This window comes from Poecile atricapillus, chromosome 27 (genome assembly GCF_030490865.1).
Source record: "Poecile atricapillus isolate bPoeAtr1 chromosome 27, bPoeAtr1.hap1, whole genome shotgun sequence".
NCBI lineage: Eukaryota > Metazoa > Chordata > Aves > Passeriformes > Paridae > Poecile > Poecile atricapillus.
The window spans coordinates 444,839-472,102 of NC_081275.1; the positions used below are offsets into that span (position 1 = coordinate 444,839).

The window sequence follows — 27,264 nt, forward strand, 5'->3', positions numbered from 1 at the left end:
TGTATTTGTTGTGATCAGTCTTAATTGTTATTTTTGTTGGTTTTTTTTTTTTTAATCCATTGGTTTTTAGGTGTCTCTTAGTTTCCTTTACACTTCAATTTCTTTTGAATTTTGTCTTGTCTACTTGGCACCTCTTCTGTCCCAGTTTCTCTCTGGTCAAGAGCCACATGGACACCTTTATCTTTTAAAAATCATCCCCAAGTTCTGAGCAAGAGCAGAATTCTGTGGTTCAGTGGGGTTTTTTGAAGTAGGAGGATGGGCAGTGAAAAATAGGTTTCAATTCCCCTCATAGGGTGAAAAAACCCTCTGAAATCTGAGGAATCCAAAGAGGTTAAATGGGTTTTGTGCCTCTGCCCTGCATTTTGAGCAGCTGGGTCTGGAAGGCTGGTGGATTTACTGATGGCTGATGGTGGCACATCTGGGCTGGATCAAGGATCTCACACAGATTCCTGGGATTCCAGGGTGATTCCCCCTTCCTGGAGAGCCTTCCCTGGGGAAGACACAGGGCTCAGGTTTCCCTGGAACTGCTCTGCAGCCAGGGCAGAGCTCCCAGGCCCTTCCCCTGAGGTTCCTGCGTCTCCCTCTGTGGTTTTCCAGCTCCAACGCGTCCCTCGTGTGGAGGAGTCTGGGCAGCTCCTGTGGAATGCCACTAATTACCGTGTTAATTGGGTTCTTTTTGCATCCCAGCATATTTTACAAACAAAAAGCAGGAGGAGGAAGCAGGTGCTACTTTTCCATAACAAATGTTCATGTGAGGACCAGAGATCCAAGAATCACGGGGGCTTTTTTCCTTTTCCTATGTTCCCTGAAAAACCACAGTAAAACTTTCAACCCCTTGGAAAAAGCTCTTAATTTAGCTGGGATGTTCCAATGATGTTTGTGCTATTTGGAAGATTTAATACATAAAAGCATTCCTAGCTTTATATGTTCATCCTACCTTAAAGGTATTTTCTTTTTTCCCCAAGAATCCAGGGTCACCTTTAGCCCATGCTGCTATTTTATGTTCTGAGGAAAAACACAAAAGTAGTATTGAAGGACTAAAATTTGGCTCTTTGAGGAGGGACAGAGAGGAGGAGGCTGAGCATGGAGGCACTGGCAGGCAGGTGAGCAAGTGTTCACTGAAGAGAATTAGGGAACTGTCATTTCCTTACAACAAAACTGTGGAAGAATGAAAAGTGTGGGTGTGGTGTTACTATTTGCATTGAAACAATGTAATTTGTCTCTTTTATTCTTGATTTTCCTTTTTTTTTGGCTTTTCTTGATTTTTTTATTTCAAAAATTGTACAGTCCTAGGGGGAAAAAAGTCTTTTCTGTTAATATATTTGCAATTCATGAAAGGATGTGGAAAATCCAAATAAATTACTTTTAAAAGCAGGCTTAGCCCCAGGTGCTTTGGGTCAGGGGTGGGGTTTGTCCTTCAGGAGCTGGGCAAGTGGCAGAGCTTGGGAAAGGTTTAAGGGCACCTTGGGGTGCACAGGGCTCTTTTCTGTCCTGTGCTACCCAGGCCTCCACATGTCACCTGTAAATCTACCTCAGCCTTCCAAGAGGGCTGCAAGGTCCTGGCTGGAATTTCAGGTGAGGTGGGAGGTGTGGCACAGGTGTGACACTGGGTGTAAGGACTTGGAGCCAGTCCTGACAAGACACACAAGGTGCTGCTCCAGGGCTGGAGCCCCTCTAGAGCCAGGGGATGTTCACCTGGAGAGGAGAAGGCTCCAGGGAGAGCTGAGAGCCCCTCCAGGGCCTAAAGGAGCTCCAGGAGAGCTGGAGAGGGACTGGGACAAGGGATGGAGGGACAGGACACAGGGAATGGCTCCCAGTGGCAGAGGGCAGGGATAGGTGGGATAGTGGAGAGAAATCCTTCCTGGTGAGGCCCTGGCACAGGCTGTTCAGAGAAGTTGTTGCTGCTCATCCTCACTTTCCATCCTGCAATGATGGGATTCAAGAAGCTCTTGAGTATGGAGCAGGTTAGTTTTATTTTCTTTTTTTCCTGTCTTCCATAGCAGGTCCCCACCCTGTGGCTGCAGCTGTTGTTGCTCAGCAGAGAAATTAATTATTACAGTCTTTTACACTTCCAGACCTGGAGAAGAAGCTTCCTGGGTGGGCTTATGGCTGTGCAGGAATTCCTTCTGCTGCATGTAGTCATCTTGGATTGAACCTTGTACTGCTGATTTTTGCCCACCCTAATCCAGTAATTTTTGGGAGTTGTTTGGCTTTACAAGCAGCACTGAGATGAACCCCTCCTTAGCTGCTTCCCCGTTTTCTCCCATGGTTCTGTTACTCCTGGGCACCGGTTCCTGTGTCTTGTAGCTGAGCTCTGGCCCCACAGTGAGAGCCCAGCTCTTGTTCCTGTGCCTCAGCTGGGCTCTGCTTGGTGCTGGAGCCAGGCTTTGTTCAGGGTAGGCTGAGTTTTAGGTGCCTCCAGAGAAAGACAAAGCAGTGCTGAAATGGGTTTATCCATCGTTCCAGGGCTGAATTGCAGCCCCATGCTGAACAGCAGGGAGGTGTTTAGGAGCACCTACATCTTACTGAGGTTTGCACTCCTCCTGTTGTTCACCACTGACTTTGTTGCTGCAACATCTTATTTTCTGTTCTTCCATCCGAGTCTATGACTTTGACTGAGAGCTGATCCAGGAGCAGGAACTTTTTATTTTTAAGGAGCACAACTGGGTTTTTCTAGGGCGGGGATCCCAGTGCTTTAAAACTTTATCATCTGCAGAATAAGGTCATAGTCTTGATTTTCCTGGGGACAGTACCTGTGTGGGGACAGTGACTACAGCTGCTGTGTGTGGGATCAGGATGGCCACCTCTAACAGGGTTTTTGGAGCATCTCAAACATCCTCCCAGTCCTGAAAGGGGCTTAGAAAAAAAGAGGGAGAGTAACTTTTTAGACAGGCAGATAGTGACAGAACAAGAAGGGGAACCACTTTAACCTGAGAGAGATTTAGATTAGATGCTAGGGGAAAATTCTGTACTCAGTTTGGCAAGGCCCTGGCTTGGGCTGCCCAGAGCAGCTGTGGCTGCTCCATTGCTGGAATTGTCCAAGGCCAGGTTGGAGCAGTCTGGGATAGGGGAAGGTGTCCCTGCCCATGGCAGGGAGTGGAACAAGATGGGCTTTGGGTCCCTTCCCACACAAAGTATTCCATGATTCCATGATCCTCTTCCCAGCTCTGCTGTCCCACAGGGACATGGTGACTCTCACTGCCCATCAGTGACAAATGAAGGAGCTCACCTGCTTTTTGGCCTGTGGGATATGGAGCTGAGCCTTTTATTTGAATTAAACCTCCTGTATGACTGGAATGAAAACTAAAAGACAATTTAAAAACACAAGAGTGGCAGCAGATGAAGAACTCCGTGGCTGTACCCCAGGAGCAGCCCTGGGAGGAGTTCTGTGTGTCTGGGATGGGATGTGAGCTCACCCGGGCCCGGACCCCGCACGGAGCGCTCCCGGCCCCGGGACCACCTGCGGGACCCCGGCGCCCCGCGTCCCCCCGCCCCGCACCCGGGGCCGCCCCCCGCCCGGCGCTCCCGCAGCCCGGGCCGAGCCCAGGAGCCGCCGCTGGGGCCGGGCCGGAGCGGGGGTCCCGGAGCGGGGCGGGGGTCCCGGGCCGGGGCGGGGGTCCCGGGCCGGGGCGGGGGTCCCGGAGCGGGGGTCCCGGGCCGGGGCGGGGGTCCCGGGCCGGGGCGGGGGTCCCGGAGCGGGGCGGGGGTCCCGGCCGGAGCGGGGGTCCCGGAGCGGGGCGGGGGTCCCGGAGCAGGGCGGGGGTCCCGGAGCGGGGCGGGGGTCCCGGGCCCGGTTGGGGGTCCCGGAGCGGGGCGGGGGTCCCGGGCCGGGGCGGGGGTCCCGGGCCGGAGCGGGGGTCCCGGAGCGGGGCGGGGGTCCCGGGCCCGGTTGGGGGTCCCGGAGCGGAGCGGGGGTCCCGGGCCGGGGCGGGGGTCCCGGGCCGGAGGGGGGGTCCCGGAGCGGGGCGGGGGTCCCGGGCCGGAGGGGGGGTCCCGGAGCGGGGCGGGGGTCCCGGAGCGGGGCGGGGGTCCCGGGCCGGAGGGGGGGTCCCGGAGCGGGGCGGGGGTCCCGGAGCGGAGCGGGGGTCCCGGGCCGGGGGGGGCGCGGGGCAGGGGCCGAGCGGCGGCTCCGCATCAATCACCGCCAGCCCCGCCCCCCGGGCTGATTGACGGGGCCGCGGCCAATGGGGCGCGCCCATGCCCCGCGCTCAGCCAATGGGCGCGGGGGAGGGCGGAAGGTCCCCGCTTGAAGGCGGCGGAGCGGCGCAGGTAGGAGCGGGCGCGCTGCGGGCGGGGGGCGCGCGCGGCCCGGGGGGCGCCGTCCCCGCCCCGGCCCCGGCCCCGCCGTCCCGCAACTCCACTGCGGGGGCCGGGCCGCGGCCAATGGGGCTGGGGGGCGCGGGCGGCTCCTCCCGCCCGGGAGTTGGGGGTCGAGGGCAGGGTCGCGGTGGGCGCCGGGCCCGGGGCGCCGGGAGAGCTCCGCCGCGCCGCGCTGCCCCGGGGGGCCGGGCCCGGCCGGCTCCGTGCGGAGAGGGGATCCCCCCCCCCCCCCGCCCGCCCTGCGCCTCCATTTTAGCCCGGGGAAGCGAGGCCGGGCCCGGGGGGCTCCGAGAAGGATCGGGGGAAGGGGGCAGCCCCCGGCCCCCCGGGCCGCGCCGCCAGCGCTGCCGGGCCCGGCCGGCCCGGGGCGGGATGGAGGTAACGGTGGGAGGGGGCGGCAGGGCCCTTGTGACAGCCCTTTCTCTCCCCAGCTCCTGGATTTTCCTACCTCCTCCGGTAAATAAATAAGAAACTTACATCGCGCCCGGCGTCGGCGGAGGCCGGAAGGAGCCGGAGGCCGTCCCCGTGCCCACCTGGAGCGCAGGTGTGAGGATGGGCCTGGCCGCGATGCCCAGCCAGGTAGGTCCCGTGTGCCCCCCCGAGCAGCGCGCCCGGGGCTCGCCGGTCCCGGCCCGCTCGGGTGTGCTCAGGTGCCTTGGCAGGTGCTGGCTCGGTTCCTGACGTGCAGGATGGGGCCGGAGCCCTGCACGTAGTTTCTTGGCTGATGCAGAACTTTAAAATGGAGGTTTGGTATTATGGCTGGAAGTGGATTCATCCTGTGTGTGCAGGATGTTTCTCTCTCCAAAGCCATTCCAATGCCTGTAGTGAAGAGATATGGAGGCTCTTCTTGGGAGCATATGTGTGTATTTACAGGTGTTACCTGTCCTTGTGTGCAGCAGCATCGAGACACCAAGGCATGACTTGACCAGAAAAAAAAAAATCTCCTGCTTTTTTTACTTCCCTTCATCCTTAAACCCCAGGTTTACACTATAAGGTCCTTTTAATTTGCTGATTTGATCTAGTTTATATATGTATTTGTAGTATCAAAATAGTTTTGTGTACACTTGTGAGAAGGGTCTTGGCTTTGTCCTGTGAAAAGCAAAGGTCTAAAGCTTTGGACTTTCCTGCTCACATTTCTGTCCCTCTGGTTTCCCCATGTGTGAGGCAGCTCTGGTGCTTCTGGGTCCAGAGTGGAGCCTGGTGGGGTTTGCTGGTGCTTCTTTAGAAAAGTGACCTCTTGCCTTGCTGATGTTATCACACGTTAAAAACGTGTCCTAAACACTCAGGTACAGGAATCAAGTTCTGTGCAGCTGAATAAAACCTGAAGTGCTAAAGGGAAGGATATTTCCTTCATTTCATAGATCTACAAACCAAGGCAGCCTGACTTTAAGCCAATTATTGAGGCTGAATTTAGACAAATTCTCTTGTAATGGGAAAACCAAAAATCTTATCTCAATCCGTTCACACTGACCTTACACAGATCTGCTGTGGTATCTGATCTCTAGCTGACCAAAACAGCAGCAAAGCTCTTGGTCTTTGTACACAGAATAACACAGAGTTGTTTTGTGGGCTTTAAAAATGGAATTCAGTCTCCCTGATGTGGGTTTTGGAGATTGTCACAAAATGCCTTGGAAATCTGTGTTGCTACAGCTCCTGCTGACACTGGTGGGAATTAGGAGATAACTTCTCTGCAGACTGGTCTTTATTTCCAAAGTGCCACATGTGAGTGTCTCATTTGTCCTGATCCCAAATGCCAGCTCCTTAGTCTCCTGGTGCAGCCAGAAAACTGGAGGAGAAAACCCAGTAAGGTCTGAGAGAGCTGCAGCCCCGGTGTGTGGGATGGGGAGAAGGTCCTGGTTTTGTGGCTGGGGAGGCTGCAGGAGGTGCCCTGGATTTGCGAGGGCCCAGAAGGGTTTTCCTGATGGAGCAGGACAGGGAAGGGCACATGGGAGGGTGTCCTGGATCCTTTCAGCCTCCCAGGAGCTGGGGGAAGGAGCAGGGCCCGTGTGTGTTGCTGGGGCCGTCATCGTGTCCGGCCGCTGCATCCCTCAGCAGCTCTGCTCAGGGGAGGTTGCTTCTGGACCTTGTTTTTTGGAGTGTGTTGAGCATGTCACAAGTTGCATTGCTTTACAGCTCTGCTAGGACCTGTCTGAGGACTGTTCTCACCAGTATCCCCCCGCTTGTGCTCAAGCTCCTATTGATTGCAATGTTTTATTGTCACAGAGAAGACCAGATCAGTTGTAAGTTGAGTTTTATGTTTTATTGAGCTCATTACCCAGAGCTCCTCAGAGGGGCAGGAGGTTTGTGGGAGCAGGGGAGCCCTGCCTGGTCCTTCCCAGGGGAATGCAGCCTGCGCTGCTCCAGCTCTGGCTGTGCCATGGCCACACAACAGGGACTTGCTGCCATTTCCCTGTGCTCGCCTGGGCTCCGGGTCTCCCGTGCTGGACTTGTCAGAGGAAGTGTTGTTAATAAGAGCAGGTAGAGACAGGACTTTTCCACCTCTGAATTCTGATTTCTGGCTGTGCTGCTGAGGGTGTGAAGGTAGGTGGATTTGTCTGGGAATGAGGCATTTGCATGAAGCCCTGACACTCTGGGCTCAGACCTGCAGGCTGGGTTATCTCTGGAGCAGAGGCTCTCAGAGCACAGTGCTGATCACAAGATGATGGTTCAGCATGACCACAGGAGTAATCTAATATCCTGGTTATCAGCTATGATTCAGTCTCGTTAAGATGCTGCTCCAGTTTGGGATTAAACTGAATTATAAGTAGCTACCAATAGCACAGTAATTTTTTGCCCTGAGTCTGGAAATCCAAACAGCAATAGAATTGTTCCAAGTGCCCTACATCAGAAATAGAAACTAATTCTTGTAGTGGATCTGGGCAAAGTAAGATAGAAAAGAGGGCTGCAATGTGCCAACCAGCAGGGACTTTTAAAAGTGGTGTTAGAATTGCTTGTGGCAGAGGGGCAGGTGTCAGCTCTGGGGGCCAGCAGTGACTGGGTTTGATCCCTGGCACAGGGTGCCCAGAGCAGCTCTGGCTGCCCCTGGATCCCTGACAGTGCCCAAGGCCAGGCTGGACATTGGGGCTTGGAGCAGCCTGGGACAGTGGGAGGTGCCCCTGCCCGTGGATGGTCTTGAAGGTTCCTCCCAAACCATTCTGGGAGTCCGTGTTGTATTTGGAATTTGGAATGTCTGTATCAAGTGGCTCTATCTAAATCATCAGGGGGTTTTCAGATTGATCACTCGGCTCTCTGCAAGCAGCACATCCATTTCCTGTTCTTGCCAAGCAAACTAAAACTCCACTGATCCAGAACTCCCCAAGAAGATCCAGGTTTGTAGCTCACCTTAGGATACATTACCTGAACATGTACCTGCCTGATCAGGGAGGGTCGCTGAGCTCTACCAGCCTCCGTGCTGTTTGCCTTCATGTGCTTCTATTTTCTGCTTCTAAGGACTTTGTCCTTTTTTTCTGTTTAGTGAGCATTTCCAGAATAGCTGTCTGGGGCAGCTAAGGAGCTAAGGAGGGCCTTCCTTGCCATGATTCTGGTGAACAAGATTAGCAGGCGAGCAATGATTACTGCAAAGATCTCTTGTTGCTACAGCTTATCTATATTTAGCTTTAGACCAGAAATGGTTTGCATCATCTGAAGCTTCTGGGGCCATTGACAGTTGGGTTCAGTCCTTTTTGTTAGGATAACGTTGCAAATGAAGATACAAAAGTTGTGGTTGTGTCTGTAGGGAGTCTCATCGCTCTGTTATTTAGTGGCCATCCACCTTTCCCACATTCAGGATGTTTCCCAAACTGAAATAGAAGGGTTTTGTGCTCAAAAGTCACAAATATTAACACTTAAGAGTTATTTTATGTACAGATATGCATCTACTTATTGTGTAGAGACTTAAATTTCTGAGGCAGGTCCAAACAAGTAATGAGGATTAATAGGTGGAAAATGAGGTAACAATTTGGTGTGAGTAGCTGGGTACACAGCCCTCACAAGGTATTGTGGCATGAGTGTTCTGGATGCTTTGCAGAAGAGGACAGTTCAAAGGATGATGCTGTAAAAATGAGGCTTCAGTGGGGAGAACATCCTGTGTGAGGGACAGGAAGGTGGCTGGCCCAGGAGGTGACCAGTTGTGGCACAGTTTTGGTGGGAAATTGAGACTGGCAGGGCCACAGAAGGTACGTGCCAGAGGCCAGAGCTGTGTTACTTTAGACTGCACAGCAATTTTTGCTACATCATCTCCAGATCAGGCTGGGTGATGGAAGCTGCAGCTGTGCCTGTGCTGCAGGAAGATCCAGACCTGTACTGGAATGTCAATTTGGAATCTGGGCTCTTGGTCTGTGCCTCAGCAGAAAATCCTGCACTGCAGAATGAACAAAAGATCAGAAACTATTGCACAGGAACTTCCTCCACAACAGATTGTCCTCACTCTTCTGTTCCAGTATAAAACCACATTTGTTTCTACTTCTGCTTTTTATCTGAGCTCTAATTCAAGGTAGATTAAAAACCCAGTAATATCAGAGGTTTGCATGCCATTGTAGGGTCCTGTGTCCTGGGTTCCTAAAGTTCTCTCCAAGTGAGCTGAGGAGATCAGGAGAGAGCGTGCAGATGCTGAGTTTCTCGTGCAGTTGTCTTTCAGAATGGGTATTTTTGTTACCCTTAAGAGCAGATTGTGTTCAGTGTGTGACCCCGTTGGGTGCTGGATGTGGGCCTGCTGATAGCACACTGCCCTGCTGCCCTCCTTGGCACTGTTTCATCACTGACTGAAACCCTGTCCAAGGGCTCTACACTCATTTTTGAGGTACTGCATGAGCGCTGTGAGCCTGGGGGTGTGTGGGGAGGGGGAATGGCTGTCACAGAGGGAAGAGCTGGGACTGCAAGGGACAGCACAGCAGTGCAGGTGGGTGTCTGCAGCTCCCTGCTAGCACATAAAAACCAGCATTAGTCTTGCTGCTGTCCTTAGTTGAATACTTTTCTTGGAAAAACACGTAGGTATAAGCTGCATTTGTGTGGTCAGAGACCTCCAGGGTGTCTCTGGCTGCAAGCCCAGGTGGTCACACACACCCTTAGAAAAATGATGAGTTGTGAATTTCCTGGCCCCAAAAAACCAACTGTAGTGACAGTGCCGTGGCGTGGTTTGTTAAGCAATATATTGGATTTTAAGGAGCAACAGTAGTGTCTCGACTCTGAGTGTCCTAACACTGTTCAGAGGAGCCTTGCTCAGGCACAGGTGGGATTCCTGTGTGCGGCCAGGAGCTGGGGGTCCCTCCCAGCTCAGGGTATTCTGCAATTGCTCGTGTGGTATTGAACCACCTGGTGTGCTGCTGGGATTTGAAGCACGAGGAGGAAATAAACTTGTATGTGTGTGCTGCATAATCCAGGCCAGGATTGTCCGTACTGGAAATAGGATTCCTCCTTACCTAATTCTGCAGTCGAGCAGGACAGGTTTTGTTTTTCTGCAGGAGCAGCTCCCCGGGGCAGGTTCTCTCTCCCCTGTGACGGTGAACACAGCTGGCACCGCTGTAGCGTTTGCCCTTTGCAGCCAAATGCTCGTCTAAAGCACTTTTCTTGCAGGCAGAGCTGCATTCCTGCTGTAGAGGCAGCAGAGCAGTGTTCTGCCGGAGACATCCAGCCCAACAGGGAAGGAAGAGCCTTTTCCTGGCAGGAGTTTGCGGCGGGTTTGTGGCAGCCCGGGGGCAGGCGAGGCTCGGGCTCTGCCAGTGCCTGAAGGGCAAAGAGGTGAAACAGCTCCTGCAGTCCCGAACGGAGCTTTTCTTGTGCCGGAGCTTGTGAGGAGGTGGAGGAACCCTCTGCCAGCCCTGCGTCCCCAAATCCTGTCTGGGGAGCGGGGACAGCCCCGAGCCCGGGGTGCCTGGAGCCCCTGGGGACATTTCCCCGCTGGGGACAGGAGCAGTGCGAGAGCGGGGACAGCCCCGAGCCTGGAGCCCCTGGGGACATTTCCCCGCTGGGGACAGGAGCAGTGCGAGAACGGGGACAGCCCCAAGCCTGGAGCCCCTGGGGACATTTCCCCGCTGGGGACAGGAGCAGTGCGAGAGGAGCCGGCGGCAGCTCCCGGGCTGCGGCTGCACGGGGGAGAGCGTGACGCGCAGTTTTGCGGGGAAACACTTAAACGGCGAAAGTTGTTTTTTTTTTTAATTTTTCCCGGGAGCGGACTTGCGGTGGCAGAGCGGGCAGTGCCGTGAATTCTGGGCAGGAAAGGGTTAAAGCAGCGTTGTTCCTGCGGCGCCGCGTCCCGGGTGTCCCCGGGCGGACTCCAACTCCCGGCGTGCCCCGCGCGCCGACGCGGGCTCCCCCTGGCGGTGCCTGGCGGGGAGCGCAGCCTCCCGCAACGGCGGGGCCGCGGCGGGCGGACAAAAGGCGCCGGGTCCGCCCCTCCCTCCCCTTCCCCTCCCTCCCCGGCGGCGCCGCCGGTGCCCGCCCCTCGCTCCCCTTCCCCTCCCCTCCCGCACTGCAGCTCCTCCGCGCGGCCGCGGCGGGCTCTCGGCGGGGCCCCCCGGCTGCGGGCGGGCGCGGGTTGCGCTGCGCGGCGCGGCCGCCGGGGGCGCTGCGGCGGCGCCCCCCGCCCCCCCCGCCTCCTCCCCGTCCTCCTCCTCCTTCCCCCGGTGCATTCTCCGGCTGACGGGAGGGGGAGGGCAGGGAAGGAGCCCGGCCGCCATTTTCGAGCCGCGCCGCCGCCGCGCTCGCCCGGAGCAGGGGGGGACCGGGCGCGCCGACGAGAAGCGCCGCAGCGCCCGCTCCGCCCCAGCGCTCCAACCCGGGGGCGGGGGGGCCCCGCTCCCCCCCTCCCCCCCCACCCCCAGCGCTGCGGCCGCCGAGGGAGACGGGCGAGCCCATCCCCCGTTCCGCCGGGGCGGGCGGGGGGGGCGCCGGGGGTGGCGGCGCCGCGGCTGCCGCCCCTCGTCCCGGGGGGGCCCGCTTGGTTTGTTTGCGAACTGCGCCCGTTTCGCCGCGGCCGAGCCCGCCCGGACCGCGCTCGCCGCTCGTCACGTGGTAGGTGCCGCTCGCCCCGCGCCCGCCGCCCCGCGCCCGCCGCGCCTCCCCCGCCGCCCCTTTGTTAGAGCCGCCGCGCCCCGCCGGGCCCCGCCGCCGCCGCGCCCCAACTTCGCCGAGCCCCCCCTCCCTGCCCTTCCCCTCCCCGGTGCGGCGGAAAGTGCGGGGGTCGCGGCAGGAGAGCCGCCCCGCACACCCCGCCCGCCGCCCCCGGTGCTGCGTCTGCCCGGGCGGGGGGGGGGGGGGGGGGGGGGGGGCGCCGCGGGCGGGGGGCGGCGGCGCCGCCGCTTTAAATCGAAATTCCGGCCCCGGGGGTCCCGCAGAGTCGGGTCGGGGCCTCTCACGTGGCCGCTGCCCCCGGGGAGGGGAAGGGACGGGAGGGAGGGGGGGCACCATTCCCTAACCCGGTGGGAAAGGGGGACTGGGGGTGGGGGGGGCACACGCGAAGTTTTAAAAGTAAACAGAAAAAAAAATTTAATTGCATAACCTCAAAGCTTGCAAAACGCGTGGAGGGAGCAGGTCCCGCGGCCCCAAATCCGCCTGGAAAATAGGAGCGGAGCGGTGCCGGTAATCCCGGTGGGCTGTCACCGGCGGGAGCCGTGTCACCGGCCGCTCTCCCTGCTCCCCGGGTGCACAATAGCGTCATTTTCCAGGTGCCTTCCAGCTCCAAAACCCTTTCCCTATATTTACTTTCCGGCCGCATATTTTGTATTTTATTTATTTCGAACCGGCCCTGCCGATCCAGGATTATTTTCCCCAAAACAAGCTGGGAAGAGTCTGGCTATCCTGAAATGCTTTCCGTGATCCCTACGTGTGTTTACTTCCATCACGGGATTAGCATCTTCTAGTGCTTGGTTACGGAGAAATTTCCATCATTTGGGGTATAAATGGGGGTCATGTGGGAGGGAAAATAAACCAGCTAAATATATTGGGAACTAAACTTATTTTCTCCCTAAAAATCAGACCCTTCTTCCAAACCGAGGTGTCGTCTCTGCTCTCCTTAAATTGGTGTCCAGGTGGAGCAGAAGGCAGGCACTCCATAGATGATATTCCCTGTTATGTAAAATGCACTTGAATGACAAACTGTAGTTTTCCATGAAACCGGTCAGGATATCGGAGGAACTGCAGGTTTTTTATTTGTTTTGACTGACCATTATATTTTGAACTGGTTTGGGCCACGGCCGTGTTGGTGGTTACATCATGTCATGTGTTGTGTACAGGGTGCTTTGTGCCTCTAAAAATAAGGCGAGGAAGAAGCCGGTGTGTCGGGTGGGAAAGTCGGGAGGACTCGGCCGTGGGTCCCGCTGGCTGCTGGGGAGCGATGTGTGGCTGTGTGTGCCGCTCTGTGGGGCTGCCAGGCCAGGGATCTGTTTGGTGCAGGCAATTTCTCTTTAAAACCATATTTGTCCTTTTTATAGCCTTTGTTTTCATGGAGGAACCTCTGATGCTCTTCCCTGCTTTAGCGTATCCTCATGGATTTCCATTCTGGCACTGGAACAGAAATGCTCTTCAAGCTGATTATATATTTTTTTTCTTTAATTGAGAAGTCAGCAGCCTTTTAGATGTGCAGAGGGGGCGGAGGAGCAGAGCGGGGCCGGGGGCAGCAAAGGGAGCCCGGGCGGGTGGCGGGCCCGGCTCAGAGCTCCCTTCCCCGGCCGCCCCCGCGCTCCGGCTCCGCGGCCTGGCGCGGATGGCACTGGTGTTTTTCTCCCTGGAGCCGCTCTGCCAAGGTAGCACAGCTGTGTGGGGCTTAATGGATTGATATGCTGCAGGAGCAGTTAATTGTGGAACTTGGTTGTGGTACTGTTATAGCTGATTTGTAATGATTTAGCAATGAGGAATGACTTGTGTTCTCTCGTCAGAGGTGATAAAGCAGCAGATGACCAGGCAGATGTGGCTGTGGGTTTCTCTTACGCCTTTTTTCCCTTCTTTTGCCTTCTATTTATTTTTTTCAAATGCTATGTTTCAGTCCCATTTGCTCTCGGAGATCATCCTGTAACCGGAGAGCTGGTGAGATTCTGACATCATGCGAGGCAGGGGTGAAAACTGAGCGGTTCTGTGACCAAAGTCACTTCCTTTTGCCCTGCTTCTAACTTGTGTTTTGGTGAAGGCCACTGCCATTATCTAATGAACGCCTGGAACAAAGACTGTCTCTGGAGTTCCAGCACTCCACCCTTCCCTGCTCAGGCTCCACTCACTGCCTGTCCTTAGGAACCTCAAAAGGCTTTTCCAGGCAGGATGAGACTCGATGGACAGCGAGGTAAAGATAAGGCTTGAGGATTCTTAGGCTCAGCCCGAGGGAAAGGGTAAAGCTTGGGGAGTGGGAGAAAAGGTAAGCAGCACATATTTTCATGTATGGGCCTTCCCCCCACCTCCTTCCATATATTTTTCCTCTTCTGGAAAATTACCTTTTTCTGGGACCATTTTTTGAGAGTAGATCAATGCTATCTCAGCCCAAACCCAAACAGCACCTGATTTTGCATTTTTTCTGTTTTTTTGTTTGTTTTTTTTTACTGGGCTGTGAGAGAAGCAGGTGGGTCAACCTAGACCTAAATGGGAATTTAATTCCTGGAAGGGTCTCAGGTGGGTCACATAGTGATGAGACCAAATAATGCGTAAGTTCTGCATGCCTGCCTCTCTTCCCAGTGTTTATCCTTCCATTTAAAGGAGCTCAGAGCGCTGGGCAGTTGCAATGGCAGGTGATCTGAGAAGCAGTGTTTCCGTTGCTGCATTTTATAAATACCATGTCCCTGCTCATGACTTCCAGGAATACAATGTCTATCTGGAATGAAAAGCAGCAAAGTCTCGGTTTGAAAATCCTTCCCTGTAAACAGGAGTCTGGCTGCAGGTTTGAGGATGCAGTTTTCTGTGACAAATCATTTAAATTGGAATAAAAGCTTTCTGTTCTTTCTCAGCTGGGCCAGGAGTTGTCATACCCAAATCAGCAAGAGTCTGGGTGATGCAGGACTTGAGTAAACATAATTCCATTAAACCCGGTGCGTGTCCTCGTCGGCCCGAGTTCAGAGCTGTGTTTTTGGAAGAGGAGAGTTTGGATAAGGTCTTGTTCAGGCTTTTTCAGAGAAAGTTAGAAAACCAGTCTGGATCTCTCCTGCCACGAGGTGCAGCCAGCAGGTGACTGCCAGAGTTTAGAGAGTGAGACAGATGGAGAAATGGGAGATGTTAATAGTTGGGAAGACTTAATTCTGGAGAGCAGGGTTTTGAGAGTGCAGTATCTGAATTTAGTGATGAAACTGCTGTTTATCTGATAAAATGAGGGAGAAGGGTAACAAAGTCAAATCTCAAGAGGGGAAATGGGGGTAGCTATCAGCCTGAACAGGTCCTTCATCCTCATCTGTGTCTGAGTTACTCTCTTGCTGCAAACTTATTTTTTCAGATTTGGTGGAAATGAAAGTTTAATTGAAATATTATTGAATTGAAGTATTTCTGTATTGGGAGCTGCTTCAGGCCTCATAGGCCTTAGCAGAAGGTGGACCTTAAAGATTTCTCATTTTCAGCTCTCAAACGTTGAGAAACATCTCTCTGAAATCTTTACAACTTCCTGTCGAGGTCCTCAGGACAGAGGATGTGATGGGAAGGTTACTGTGAGGTTGCTTGCACTAAATGAGGAAGAGCAAGCCTGGCTCAAGCTGTAATTACCGCCCGTGAAAAAGAACCTGTGATGTGTGAGTGAACATCACCTTTTATTAAACGAGTGTGTGTGCTCTGGAGGAGCTGTCACTGTGCTTTTGGTTGCTGCCATGGCAGTCTGGGGTGCTGTGCTCTCTGCAGAGCTCGGTGTCCTGAGGAACCGGCTCCTGAACTCCTGTCGGAATAAACTCTTTAAACTTGGCTGCCAGACTGGGCAGGGATCTGGTGACTTGGGACACGGAGCTCTGCTCCTCTCTGGGCTGTTGTTTCCTCCTGAGAACATGGCCAGTTATTCCAGAGCACTCCAAAGGATTTTTACAGTGACAGTCAGTGCCTTGTTCTAAAATCCTGAGTATAAAATATGAGGTGTTAAGGTGGTGCCACTTTATGGGACAGGGGGATGTTAAGAGTTTTGGGAACAGTTATATGCTTTGGAGCAAAGCGGGGTATGTCTGTACCTAGTGAATGAAAATGTGTCTTTAAAATTAAAAGGCAATTCTGTTTTTTGTTTAACTTGCTCCCTGAGTCCTGAGTTCAGTTTTTCATATTTCCTGGGCAACTTGCCCAGATTATGCGAAAGAAAAACAAAATCTTTCTGATACTGGATGGGGGAGACCCAAATTTCACAATTAAAGCTTTTTAAATTTTTATTTTATTTTTTATTTTTTTGTCTCTGACAGGCTGCTGCTTTCTGCAGGTGTCCCATTATTATTTTTGAACCCCATTTCTTGTGATTTGACTCTAAACAGCAACTTTATTCTGAAGAGTAGCTTAACAGCAATGGGTATTTTTATCTCCATCCACTTAATTTTCCAGGTGAAGGCTTTTTTCCTTTTAATTATTCACTTTTCCAGAATTTTTTGGCAGAGATGACAGCTGGGCTTGCTTTGTGGCTTCTGTTTTAATTTCTGACATCATATTGATGAAACCTTCTTTACCTCAGGTGATGCAATTGGTTTGGTTTATTTATATCCAATGAGAATTCACAGGCGTAAGAGAGAATTACTCTTGCAGAAGGAGATCTCAGAGCTGACCAGGCCCTGCCACTCATGTGGACAAGGAAGTGGAAATAGCAGCTTTCAGTTTAATCCTGAGGGCTTCTCTTTGGAAACAAATAAAAGTGGAGCTCAGTAATATTTCTGGGATGTTCTTACTATTAAAATTCTTATTTCTCCTTGGGAGATTAGGTGCAAGTCTGTAGTGTTAATAGCTGTGGAATGTACACACATGTGTATTGCAAAAAATCTGTGGTTCATGTGTGTGTTCTTAACCTTTTTAAAATGAATTTAAAGAAGAGAAGGCCTGTTTTCCAAATGTGGGTCATTGCAAGCACACGGTCTGCACGTGATAACTGGCTTATCAATAAGGTGATCGTCCTGTACTTGCCTGTCACGTTTCCTTAATTAAAGCTTTGAGGGTTGCTTCTCATGTAAATCCCTTTCTAAATTGGTAAACACCTGTTTTACAACTACAGAATGTTGAGAAGTGATAACAGAAGGCACACAGAGAATCTGCTACACACAATAGTCGTAACTTTGGTAGATGGACATTGTGGATGTGGAAAATATTTGTAGGGCTCAGGGGGTTGTTGTGTGTTGTTACCTGCTGAGGTTAGCACAGATGATCTGTTTTACTTGCAAAATGAAGTGTAGAGGGATTTTATTTTAGCAAGTTTAGGGGTTTTTGTGTGCTTTGTTGTTTTTTTTTTTGACTGAAACATATTTGTAACCACATGAATTCAAGAGCTGGCTGCAGTGTTGATTTGTAGTGGGGGAGGAGGGGGGAAGTGGGAATTGGTAGAATACTCACTTCCTTCAGGGTAACTTTGCTTTTATTGCTTCTAACAGCACCTTTGTGTACGTCAGGAAATGGGTGTTGGGGAGGGCAGAGCTTGGGGTGCAGGGGTTTCAGGGTGCAGTAGTGTCAGGGATTTAAACCAGAATCCAGAAAGAAAAATACATGAGGCAGCTGTGTGTGGCCAAGGGAGGATGGAGGGCACAGGTGATGGAGCGAGGTGGGTACCACGGTGGGATTGATGTCTGGAGGAGAGCAGCTGCTGGGACAGCCCTGCCAGAGGCAGGAGAGAGGAGTGAGTTTAGACAGGAGCCTCCTGTGGCCAGTGCTCGCAGCTCCCCGTGTTCCTCATGACCCTCACTGGAAGCCCAGTGCCTGCTTTCTCCCCAAGAAACTCTTCCCACAAAGAATTCAGAGAGCCAAAACTTCCTGTGTTTGTTTTGGGCTTATTTTCTGAGGTACTGCACAAAATCATGTGCTTGGAAACCCAGTTCTCCTTTCCATGTCTGATTGTAGAACTGTGTTTTCGAAGCAGGGGGTGTTGAATAAGTCAGCACGCTGGGGGATTGTTTTCAGGGGTGTCGTGACCCGGTGCTGCTCTGGGGTGTTGGGTGACTGCCTGTGTTCCTCCTGCCCCTCTGCCCTCCCGTGGCTGCCTCGCCCTGTTCTGCTCCTCCCTGGGCTCGGGGTGTGAGGTTTGAGTGCTGGGTGGGTGAAGCCCCCTGAGCAGCCCTGGTGGCTCAGATGGGTGAGTTACGGTTACCCTGGTTTTACCTGCTTGCTGCAGCCTTTCATCTTGGCTCTGTTAATTACTGCTGAGTGCTCTGGCAGTGCTCCACTTCTAAAGGCGAAATGAAGAACGTTCATTCAGTATTAGCTCAAGACACGCTGTAAACACCATGGTGGCCTTCCAGAGGCAGCTCCTCTTGGATCTTCCCAAGCCAGGTCCAGCACAGGGGTTGCACCACAGCTGCTGAAGGCTGGGCTGGAGTGGGTGCTGGAGCTGGAGCAGTGTCCAGTTACTCACTCTGGTAGTTCTCTACCAGCAGGGCTTGTGCCAGAGCAGAAGCCTCTTGGTCCCACATGTGTCACTTTGAGTGCTGGGGTTTAAAGACCCTTGGCAGGGAAACAGTGAAAAAAGGCACCTGTGGGTGCTCACATGGATCTGCTAATGCTGATGGGTGAGAGCAGTTTCAGTAGAACTTGCCAGCACACTTTGGATCCCAGGAGCAGGCAACAGATTGGGGATAATTCTTGGAATTACTGTAAGACTTACCAGAAAGTTCCTCAGACTGTGTCAATGACCTTCCCTTCCCATTCTGTGACCTTTCTTTTCCTTTCTTCTGTGTCCTCAGAGATGCCTTAACACCTTCTCCCCTCCAATTCCCTGTTAGGAAGAAATTCCTGATAATTGTAATATGGCTTTAATAACAACCCACACTTACAAACAGAGGGAGGGAACATGCTTACAAATGTTCCTTAATGTCTTTTGCAGAGGTTGCTCATAAAAGTAGAGATCTAATTCAGTGTTAGAGAAGCCAGTGCTGTTCAGCACACAGAGTTTATAAGGATTTAAATAAAATATAAAAAATAGACCAAATAACTTTTGGAGGTCATCTTTAAGCTACTAGAACAAAGCTTTATTCTTAGGGGAGACTTTCCAGGCTTCCAAAGTGTTCTAAATGCTGTCCACTCAAAAAAAAAAAAAGTGGAGCCAAGGAGGTTTGCAGTAGCTTAGCAGGAGGACTTGCTGTTTTCAAGTGAGTTTGCTAACCAGAGGAAAAGGCAGTGTCAAAGTTTTGCTTCCGTTTCCCACTTCTGTTAATTTAAGTTGATGACCTACAAATTAAAATTCTCTTTAGGCTGCAACTCCTGCAGACTCCTGACTGGCTGCAGTGTAGTGCAGATACGCTCATGAAGATCCATTTAGCACCAAGGGGAGGGTTTTCTGCTCATTTTGCAGTTGGGTGTTTCCAAAGCCGCTGTCAATGTCTCGTGGTAACTGTGGTGGAGAGCCCTGAACCAGAGTTCCCTCTGGAAGGGAAACCCAGATGTTTCTGCAGAGCTGGGAACCCGTTAGGGGCAGCCATTCCCAGTGTGTGTGTCTCTAGTGAAGCTCTTGGAAAGGAGGCTGGAGTGGAGGAAGTCTTTATTCTGAAGTCTTCCTCCCTCCTCTCCCTAGGGTGTCTTAGTTACAAGTGGAAAGTTCCCTGAAAGTTCCTTTTTTTCCTTTCTTCCCTGAATAGGCATGTTCAGTTTTTATTTATGGACCCAAATGGTGACTAAAAGCCATTTTCAGTGAGTGTGGCCTAAATTTTGAGACAGGCAGATCCTTTTTTAGTAAGGGTAAAGTGTAGTCGATTACAGAATACCATAGGTTCTGTGAGCAGGGGACATAGGAAGCCTGAACCCACCTCCAGCATCTTGATATTTCTGCTGCAGCAGCTTCTTTAGAGTGGGTTCCTCTGGGAGTGTGTTCTTCCTTCCCTGTCTCCTCCTCCTGTGTCACCTGGCTGGGTTTTACGGCGAGGGAGTTGGCAGAGCCTGGAGCTGGGTGGGGACAGCCCCAGGCTGGAGGATGAGAGGATGGAGAGCAGCCCTGGGGGAAGGACTGGGGGTGAGAGGCTGGGCACCCCCAGAGCCAGAACCCCCCGTGCCCGGGGCTGCTCCCCCAGGGTGGGCAGCAGGGAGCACGGGTGCAACTGCATGAGCTTTAGGGTGCCTTCCAACCCAAATCATTTTGGGATTCTGGGGCTGGGGAGGGTTTGTATTTTGGACCTGGTGAGGGGCTGGACAGTTGACTAAAGTATGTACTCATTGGAAACCACACAGCAAATAATTTTGAGCCTTCCATCCATGGGACTGTGGGCTTGTTTCTCTAAATCATCTCTGACTTCTCACAAAAATTCAGGTTCTAGTACTTTGATTTTCAGCCTTGATGTCTTTCTGGTCCCTGTTCAAGAGAAGCACCTGGATCTGATGTTGGGAGCAACTGGATGAGCCCAGAAAAAAAACTGGCTGTGAAATTTTCCTTGTTTAACATATTAAAACCTTAGATAGTCTTTGCTTTTCCTGTAAAGTGGTGCATTAATTTGGTCATTGGGGTGTGTTAATGAGCAGCTACAGCAAGCTTATGCAAATTTATGTGAAATTAGAGGATTGGCATATCAGGCAAGAGATCAGGGCAACTTTTTATTATTAAGTTGACATTGAAATACCTTCTGACGATTATATATATATATATATGTATGTGTATATATATAATAATTTAGCAGTAAAAGGAAATTCAAGTAACTGTCTCACTGGCAGCACAACTAGTGCTGTGGTTTATTTTAATACAATTTAAAAAGGCATTTAAAAACAGTTTTAGTTGTAAGGAAAGCGGGTGAATGACCAGAGACTTGAAGGTGGGTGGGAAGAGGCTGCAGTGTAGAGAAATGAAGAGTCTTCAGTTATTTCTCTTGGTTTGTTTGCTGTGGTTGAGTTGAACCCAGGCTTGCTCTGACAGTCAGTGTAGAACTGCTCTGTGCTGTGTGGGTTAATCTTTATCCACGCTCTTGAAAGAGAAATGGGAATTGCTAACGCTGGAAGTCACCTGGCTCATTCGGAAACGTACTTCTGGGAAAGTAGATTTCATATACACCAGGGAAGCGACTTTCTTGAAATACAGGTTTCAGACGAGCGGTGGGGTTTCTTCAGCCACCGGGAGTTTAGGCATATGAAGATCTGCTCCTCTCTAGCCCTGCCTGTGTTACATGTTATAGTCAAATCTGTCATTTTTAAGACCCCTGAGCTAGCAGTAGAAGCACTGAAAACGATTTCATAGGTGTTGCTCAGGGATTTTAATGATGAAGTTGATGAGCTGCTGGCATTGAAGAATAGGAGCATCCAGGGCTGGAGCTTTTCTGGAGGCCTGGAAGGGTTCTGGTGTGCTCATGGATAAACTGAAAGATGGGAGTAGCAGTTGCAGACAGGCATTAACTTTGGGAGATCCTGGGGCTCTGGAGGACTGGGCTGTGTTCCTGTTTCTGTTGGCAGCTGCCTGGTGCCCGCCTGGCCCTGCTGAGCAGGGCTGGGGCTCCCGGGGGGAGCAGCCGCGCGAAGTGCGAACGTCGCGTCCGCGTCTCGCTGCCGTTGTGCAGAGCGTTTGCTTTATATCCTCCAAGGGCAGACTCTGACCGTGTCTCTTGGCTTTCCTGTGCAGGCTGCCCTCGGGAGCGGCAGTGGGAGGCAGTGGAGCTGGCCTCGGCAGCGGGAGAGGCTGGACTTCCCGTGTCTCTGTGCTGAATGGCTGCGATGGCGCCCGCTCTCACTGACGCAGCAGCCGAAGCTCACCACATCCGATTCAAGCTGGCTCCCCCGTCCTCCACCTTGTCACCTGGCACTGCCGAGAGCAACGGCAACGCCAGCAACATCCTCCTGGCTGCCAACGGCACCAAAAGGAAAGCCATTGCTCCGGAGGATCCCAGTCTAGATTTCCGAAACAACCCTACGAAGGAAGAGCTGGGCAAGCTGCAGCCGCTAGTGGCCTCTTATCTCTGCTCGGATGTAACATCTGTCTCTTCAAAAGAGCCTCTGAAGCTGCAAGGAGTCTTCAACAAGCAGACAGTCCTTAAATCTCACTCTCTCTTATCTCAGTCCTTTTTGAAAACAAGTGATCTGTTGGGGAGGCAACCAGTGTTGGAATTCACTTTGGAGAATCTAAAAACAATGAGTACTAGTAGCCAGCCACCTCTCCCACAAGCGCCTGTGAATGGCTTGGCCAAGAAACTGGCCAAAAGTACCAATTCAGACCATGAAAACTCTAGTTCTCTGAATGGTGGGAAGTGTGCTCCTCCTTCTGCTGCCCTCCAGACTGTTGACTATAATACAGGAGGTTCCGAACTGGGGGACTTGAAGACCGGGTTGACCAATTGCACTCTTCCACATAGAAGCCTTGATGCAGAGCACGCAACTCCCTTTAGCAATAACAGCACTGCAAATAAATCTTCCCTTAATTCCGCAGAGCAGCAGTGGGTGCTCGAGGGCAGCAGTGGGGAGCCGCGGGTGCCCGGTGGCGCGAGTCGCTCCGACTTCGGGAGCAGTAAGCTGGAGGAGCAGAAACCTTCTGTGCTGGCCGGTCACCAGAGCGCTCTGGACTCCGAGATGAGGACGAGGGCCCTGCTGCGGCGGCAGGCAGACATCGAGAGCCGAGCCCGGCGGCTGCAGAAGCGCTTGCAGGTGGTGCAGGCGAAGCAGGTGGAGAGACACATCCAGCAGCAGCTGGGCGGCTTCTTGGAGAAAACGCTGAGCAAGCTTCCAGCTTTGGACCCCCTGAGGCATCGGAGCCAGTTGATGCTGACCAGAAAAGCCGAAGCAGCCTTGAGGAAAGCTGCGAGCGAGACAGTTACTTCAGAAGGCCTGAGCAACTTCCTGAAGAGTGATTCGATATCAGAGGAACTGGAGAGATTCACAGCCAGTGGCATGGCCAACCTGCGCTCCAGCGAGCGCGCCTTCGACTCGGATGTCACGGACAGCAGCTCGGGGGGAGAGTCGGATGTTGAGGAAGAGGAACTGACCAAAGCAGACCCAGAACAACCCCACGTACCACTGTAAGTAGCAGTCACTTGTTTCCTTTTGGTGGCAGGGAGCAAGGTAGGAGGTGGCAGATAGAAATATGGTTTTTGTAGGAAATTTTGGATGGTCTTAGGTCAAAGAATTATTAAAACTAGTGTGGTGTGATTTGCATCACGTGCAGCTCTGAAGATAAAATTCCTCATGCTTACTGGAAATAGTCTTTGGATAGTTTGTGGAGCAGCAAGTCGTGGAATTACTGGCTGGCTGGAGTGGTGTGAGCTCGAATGCCATTAGCAGTTCTCTCCAAGATGCTTCGGTCCTGTCTCCTGAAAGGAAATGTTTGTTGTTTTACAATGGGAATATTTGTTGTGAACATGTTGTGTAAAGTAAGGCCAATCTAAATCTGTGTAGCTGATTTATGATTGGGGAATTATTTTATTTGTTAAATGAACTGCCTGGAAAAAAAATACTCTGAGAGGATTTGGTTCAAGTGCCAGCGGAAGTGTGAAATGAGTGTGTTCTCTTCTTGAATCTGGGAAATTATTGCTGGGAATTTTCTTTTTGCCTGTGAGTTGCATTAGATGATGACAACAGCTTCATAATTATGTTGTTAACTGGATGCTGCTTGCATAAGTATTAGGTGTCAGTTTGTATGTGGAGGAGGAAGATCCTTCTCAAGGCAAAAGGTCTTGAGACAGGTCAGGGAAGAAGGGAAATTTTTGTTCCAAACCCAGAATTTTCCTTGGGAGTGTATATCACAGTATTTTTCAAAAATCTCTTAAAAGGCCATATTCTGTGTCTAGTCTGTGTGAAATCTTGCTTGCATCAGTAGGTGATCTCTTCCACCCTGGTGGACCTATTGAACCTCAGAGTGTGAAGTGTCGCTACGGTCAACAGAAAGGTCCCTGCATGGGCACAGGGGTCCTGGCTGGAATGCCATGGGAATGGCTTTCCCATCCAGGCTGGAAATAGTCACCAGGACTTCTGCATTCCTGTGCTGTCCTGGGATTGTTCAGATCTCTCTGGAGAAATAATGGAATGGGTTTGGATACCTGTTGTCCGGAGTGTGTTAGTGACCGGTGAGGGCTGTGTGACACAGATTTTACTGAGCTGGGCAGATGTGAACAGTGGGCACTTGGTAACTTCAGCATCCTCTGAGAACACGCTCATGTGGGTGAGAGCAGATAACCAGATGTTATAGCTTTTGAATATTGAACTCCAGCTAAATGTCACATTGTGTTTTGGGGTGGTGGCACAGGGTGAATTTCTGCATGTGAAGTCTTAAATATGGCTGGAGTTTGCGTTTCTCCCAGTGCAAAGCTGGTAGCTAGCTGATCATGTGATCTCTCCTGGGTGGACATAAAGGAGTTCTTGTGCTGTTAGAAACAAGAGTTCAGTAACTTTATTCCTGTTCTATGATTCCCACAAATTTACTGTTGGGATTAGCAGTAGAATTGTATTGCTAAGTCTTGTAGTAGTTATTGGAGGAGACATTTGATTAAAAATCTGTCCAAAATAATACTAAATTTCCCATACTGTGGATTTCATGGCTTCACGTGTTGTCTAGCAAAGTGAAATTTCTTTGCCACTGCTCTTAATCCCAAGAGGAAGTGCGGCATTCAGACACACCGTGCGTGAAATTCCTTGCTGACTTTTCCGCCCTTTGCGTTAGTCATGCCTTCACGTTCTGAGTACTCTTAAAAAGCCAAAGATTTGAAAGCTCATAAAAAGACTGATCCCTCTATTGTCCCTGGGCTCAGAAGCTGGTGTGTATGCACACTGGCATCTAGGCCAGGCCCACCAAAGCTGGTTTAAAGTTGGTGCCTGTGGGTTAATGAGCAGTCGTGGCTCTGAGTGTCCTGCTGGACGGGTGCTGCGCCATCGGCCGAGCTCCGGCGCTGCCGAGGCTCGCTGCGTGTTGCTGCGTGTCAGTGAAACTCCTCAAGTCAACCTTAAGAGCTGGTACAAGCTTCTGAGCACATCTAAATACCATTCTTTTCCAGCAGTGCTAAGAGGCAGGAAGGGAAGAGCCGAGTTTTCCACTGGGGAGCTGCCTTGGGCCAGCTGATGGTGCAGAGCCATTGTTGTACATTAGCCTGAGTGTCGAGGCTCCTCAAGGAGGGCTGGAGTTTTTGTCTTTCTGAATTCACTTCTTAGAAGGCAGACGTGAACACTGATTATTTTACTTTGGATAGTGAGATGGAATATCTAAGTGTGTAATGGAGACATTCCAAACCCACCTGCTTTAGGAGACCCTGCCTTGGCAGGGGCTTGGACTGGATCATCTCCAAAGGTCCCTTCCAACCCCAGCAATTGTGTGATTCTGTACACTTCTCATTGCTCAGTCACCATCCTTTGGTTCTGCATTGCTTCTGGATGCCCCTGCCTTTCCCCCAAAAACTGCTGTTTGCTTCAAGATCTTTTGTGAGAGCTGTGCCACAAACAGTGTCTCACATGAGGGGCCGTGTCACTGACCACCTCTGAGACTCAAGTAGGAGCACCCAAAAGACAAAGACATGTTTACATCATGCTTAGATAAGAGCTGACCTTTGAGTTTTTCTGGTGTGGTGGCATTCCAGAATCAGTATCTGGTCAAGGACAGACTTTGAAGCATTTGTAGTGTTCTGACCTGCCTGATCTCAGCTATGGAGCACCATCTCCCTGAGAAATTCTTCGTTCCAGTAGTGCTAGGGATGTATCAGACCTTGTTAGGTCCTTTTAAAGCACTCCCAGAGCTGCTGCCCAGGAAGGTGCTGTCATTCAGGTGCATAACCAGGCCATCATGTAATGCATAAACAAAGCAGGGAGGGATTTGTTACACCTTTGGGAAGCCCTGCCAGCCATGGGCTTGGTTTAACGAGGTTCTCCTGCTTCTCAGGCTGCCGATGGAGAGGGGAGGTGTGTGCAGGCAGGGTTGGGTTGTGCAGAGTCCTTGGTGTTGTGTGCATCAAGGACCACCGTGTTGCATTGTGTCTGCTCCCAGACAGCTCTGCTTCACAGCTGGGATTCCCTAAAGGTGTGAGCAGTGCAGGGTGAGGACCAGGAGAGAGCAGCTTTGCCTTTGCTAGGAGGTGAGGAAGGCAGGTGGGAGTCTCCCCTGTGGAGAATCCAAACTTCCTGGGCTGTGTGTGACAGGAGGCAGCAGCACCTGAGAAAGCTGTGCTCTGAACAAGGGTCCAGCTGCCCTGGCAGGGTGGGCAGGCCCTGGCACAGGTGCCCAGAGCAGCTGGGGCTGTCCCTGGATCCCTGGCAGTGCCCAAGGCCAGGCTGGACAGGGCTGGGAGCTCCTGGGACAGTGGGAGGTGTCCCTGCCATGGCTGGGGGTGACACTGGATGGGCTTTAAGGTCCCTTCCAACCCAAACCATTCCATGGTTTTATGTTGCTGTCAGCTTGTGAAATGTGGTTCAGAGAAGGGCATGGAATTCTTCCCAGTGCTGGATGGCTGCTGGCTGAAATCCGGTTTGTGTGGCTGACTGATGGTTTAGGAAGTCACTAAAGTTCTGTTGTTTCTGTGTCCCTGTGCTAATACGTATAAATAGGAAATATTTAATGTGGCTTGTGCATCTTTATAGTAGTTGCTTTTCTCAGACAGGTGGTTTCTTTGGTTGTGTTGGATTTGCCTGCCTACAAGCTTAATCAGAATTTTTCAGTTATTTTTGGCTGGTTAGTGACCTATGCTAAGCAGTGATGCAGACATGAGCTGGTGAGTGGTAGGTGATTTAGTCTCTCTAATCCTCAACTTCAGTCTGTACCACGGGAAAAAATTCTGAAAAGGTAATGAAACCAAATATTTAAGTGGAACTTTTCTTTTAGTTCAGGTTTTCTTATCTGGAAAGTCACTGTTTGGTTGGCAGTTGCATCGAGCTGCTGAGAGGGAACTGAAGTTCCTGGTGACCAACTTCTCCCAGCACTGGCTTCCCACAGAACCTTTCCAAGGCTCAGACAAGTCCCTTCAGTGTTCACTTGTGGTTGTTACGGTGCCTATGGCCACGATGCCTGAGCACACGTTAATTATTCCCATTTACTGATGGGAAATCTCAGTACCTTGTGCACTTTGGTGCTGCAGTGAATCATTTCACAGCCTGTGTGTTGTCTCCTCCCTGCACTGTGTCACATTGTGCTGCCGAGTTTTCAGAGGTGCTGGGCTCGGAGTAGTAATTAAGATTTCTCACAGCTGCTTTTCCCAGCACCCATTTCCAAGTCCTGTGTTGGAGATGAATGATGGGGGCACTTGGGTTGGGGGTTGCTTGAGGAGTGGCTGCATCAGCTGACTGAAAAATGGGATTTGGAGATTCTGGTGTTTTTCAAGCGAGAACATGATAATGAAGCCTGTATCTCAAGGCCCATTAAATAATATTTCTCAAATCCATGATTTCATGGAACTCTGGTTCGGGTGGCAGGTCCCACATGTAATTCAGAAATCAAACTCCACACCATGGGGGCTAAGGAAGCTTTTCATACTGGTCACAACCATGTTTCACTAAATGATTTAGGCAGAGCAGTCCTGAAAGCTTGTCTCTTACTCTTTGTCACTTTTTCAGTCACCTGCTTGACACTTTGGGTGTTGTTTTTTGTTGAATTTTACCTGTGCTTGTAGGTACTGGTGACAGCAAGGTGCTTAACTGTATTTTTCAGCTGTTAAGAGAACTTAGGTGTTGTCTGAGTTGTTAGTCCCAGCAGCCATGTGCTGGTCAGGAGAGAAGTCCTGCAAGCTCTTTCAGTCAGAAAGAGAGAGCAAATCCTGAAGTGTTCTTGCTTAGCATTTGAAAGCAGAACAATAAAGTGGTTGATTGTTAAAAATGCTTAATCAGGTATCCAGAGTAAGTAGGACACTCCAAGTCCCTCTTGCTTTTAAAGAAAGAGGGCAAACGAGAATAGTCATTTATTTCTCAAAGAGATGCTGGTCCTAGTACACCTTTTATAGATATTATGGGTGT

At 51.6% G+C, this 27,264-nt stretch overlaps 1 protein-coding gene across 4 annotated transcripts in view; it reads left to right on the forward strand.

The window, feature by feature from the left end:
* The first annotated feature begins 4,588 nt into the window (after window positions 1-4,588).
* KANSL1 (KAT8 regulatory NSL complex subunit 1) overlaps window positions 4,589-27,264 on the forward strand; it is a 78,338-nt gene continuing 55,662 nt past the window's right edge. For 3 of the 4 annotated variants that reach the window (XM_058857699.1, XM_058857701.1, XM_058857702.1), the window contains exons 1-2: window positions 11,173-11,328; window positions 20,975-22,361. In XM_058857699.1, coding sequence (XP_058713682.1) covers window positions 21,058-22,361 — 1,304 coding nt within the window. In that variant the 5' untranslated portion in view covers window positions 11,173-11,328; window positions 20,975-21,057. Of the gene's footprint in view, window positions 4,900-11,172; window positions 11,329-20,974; window positions 22,362-27,264 lie in introns of those variants that run through there. The other variant, XM_058857700.1, reaches the window with a different exon arrangement.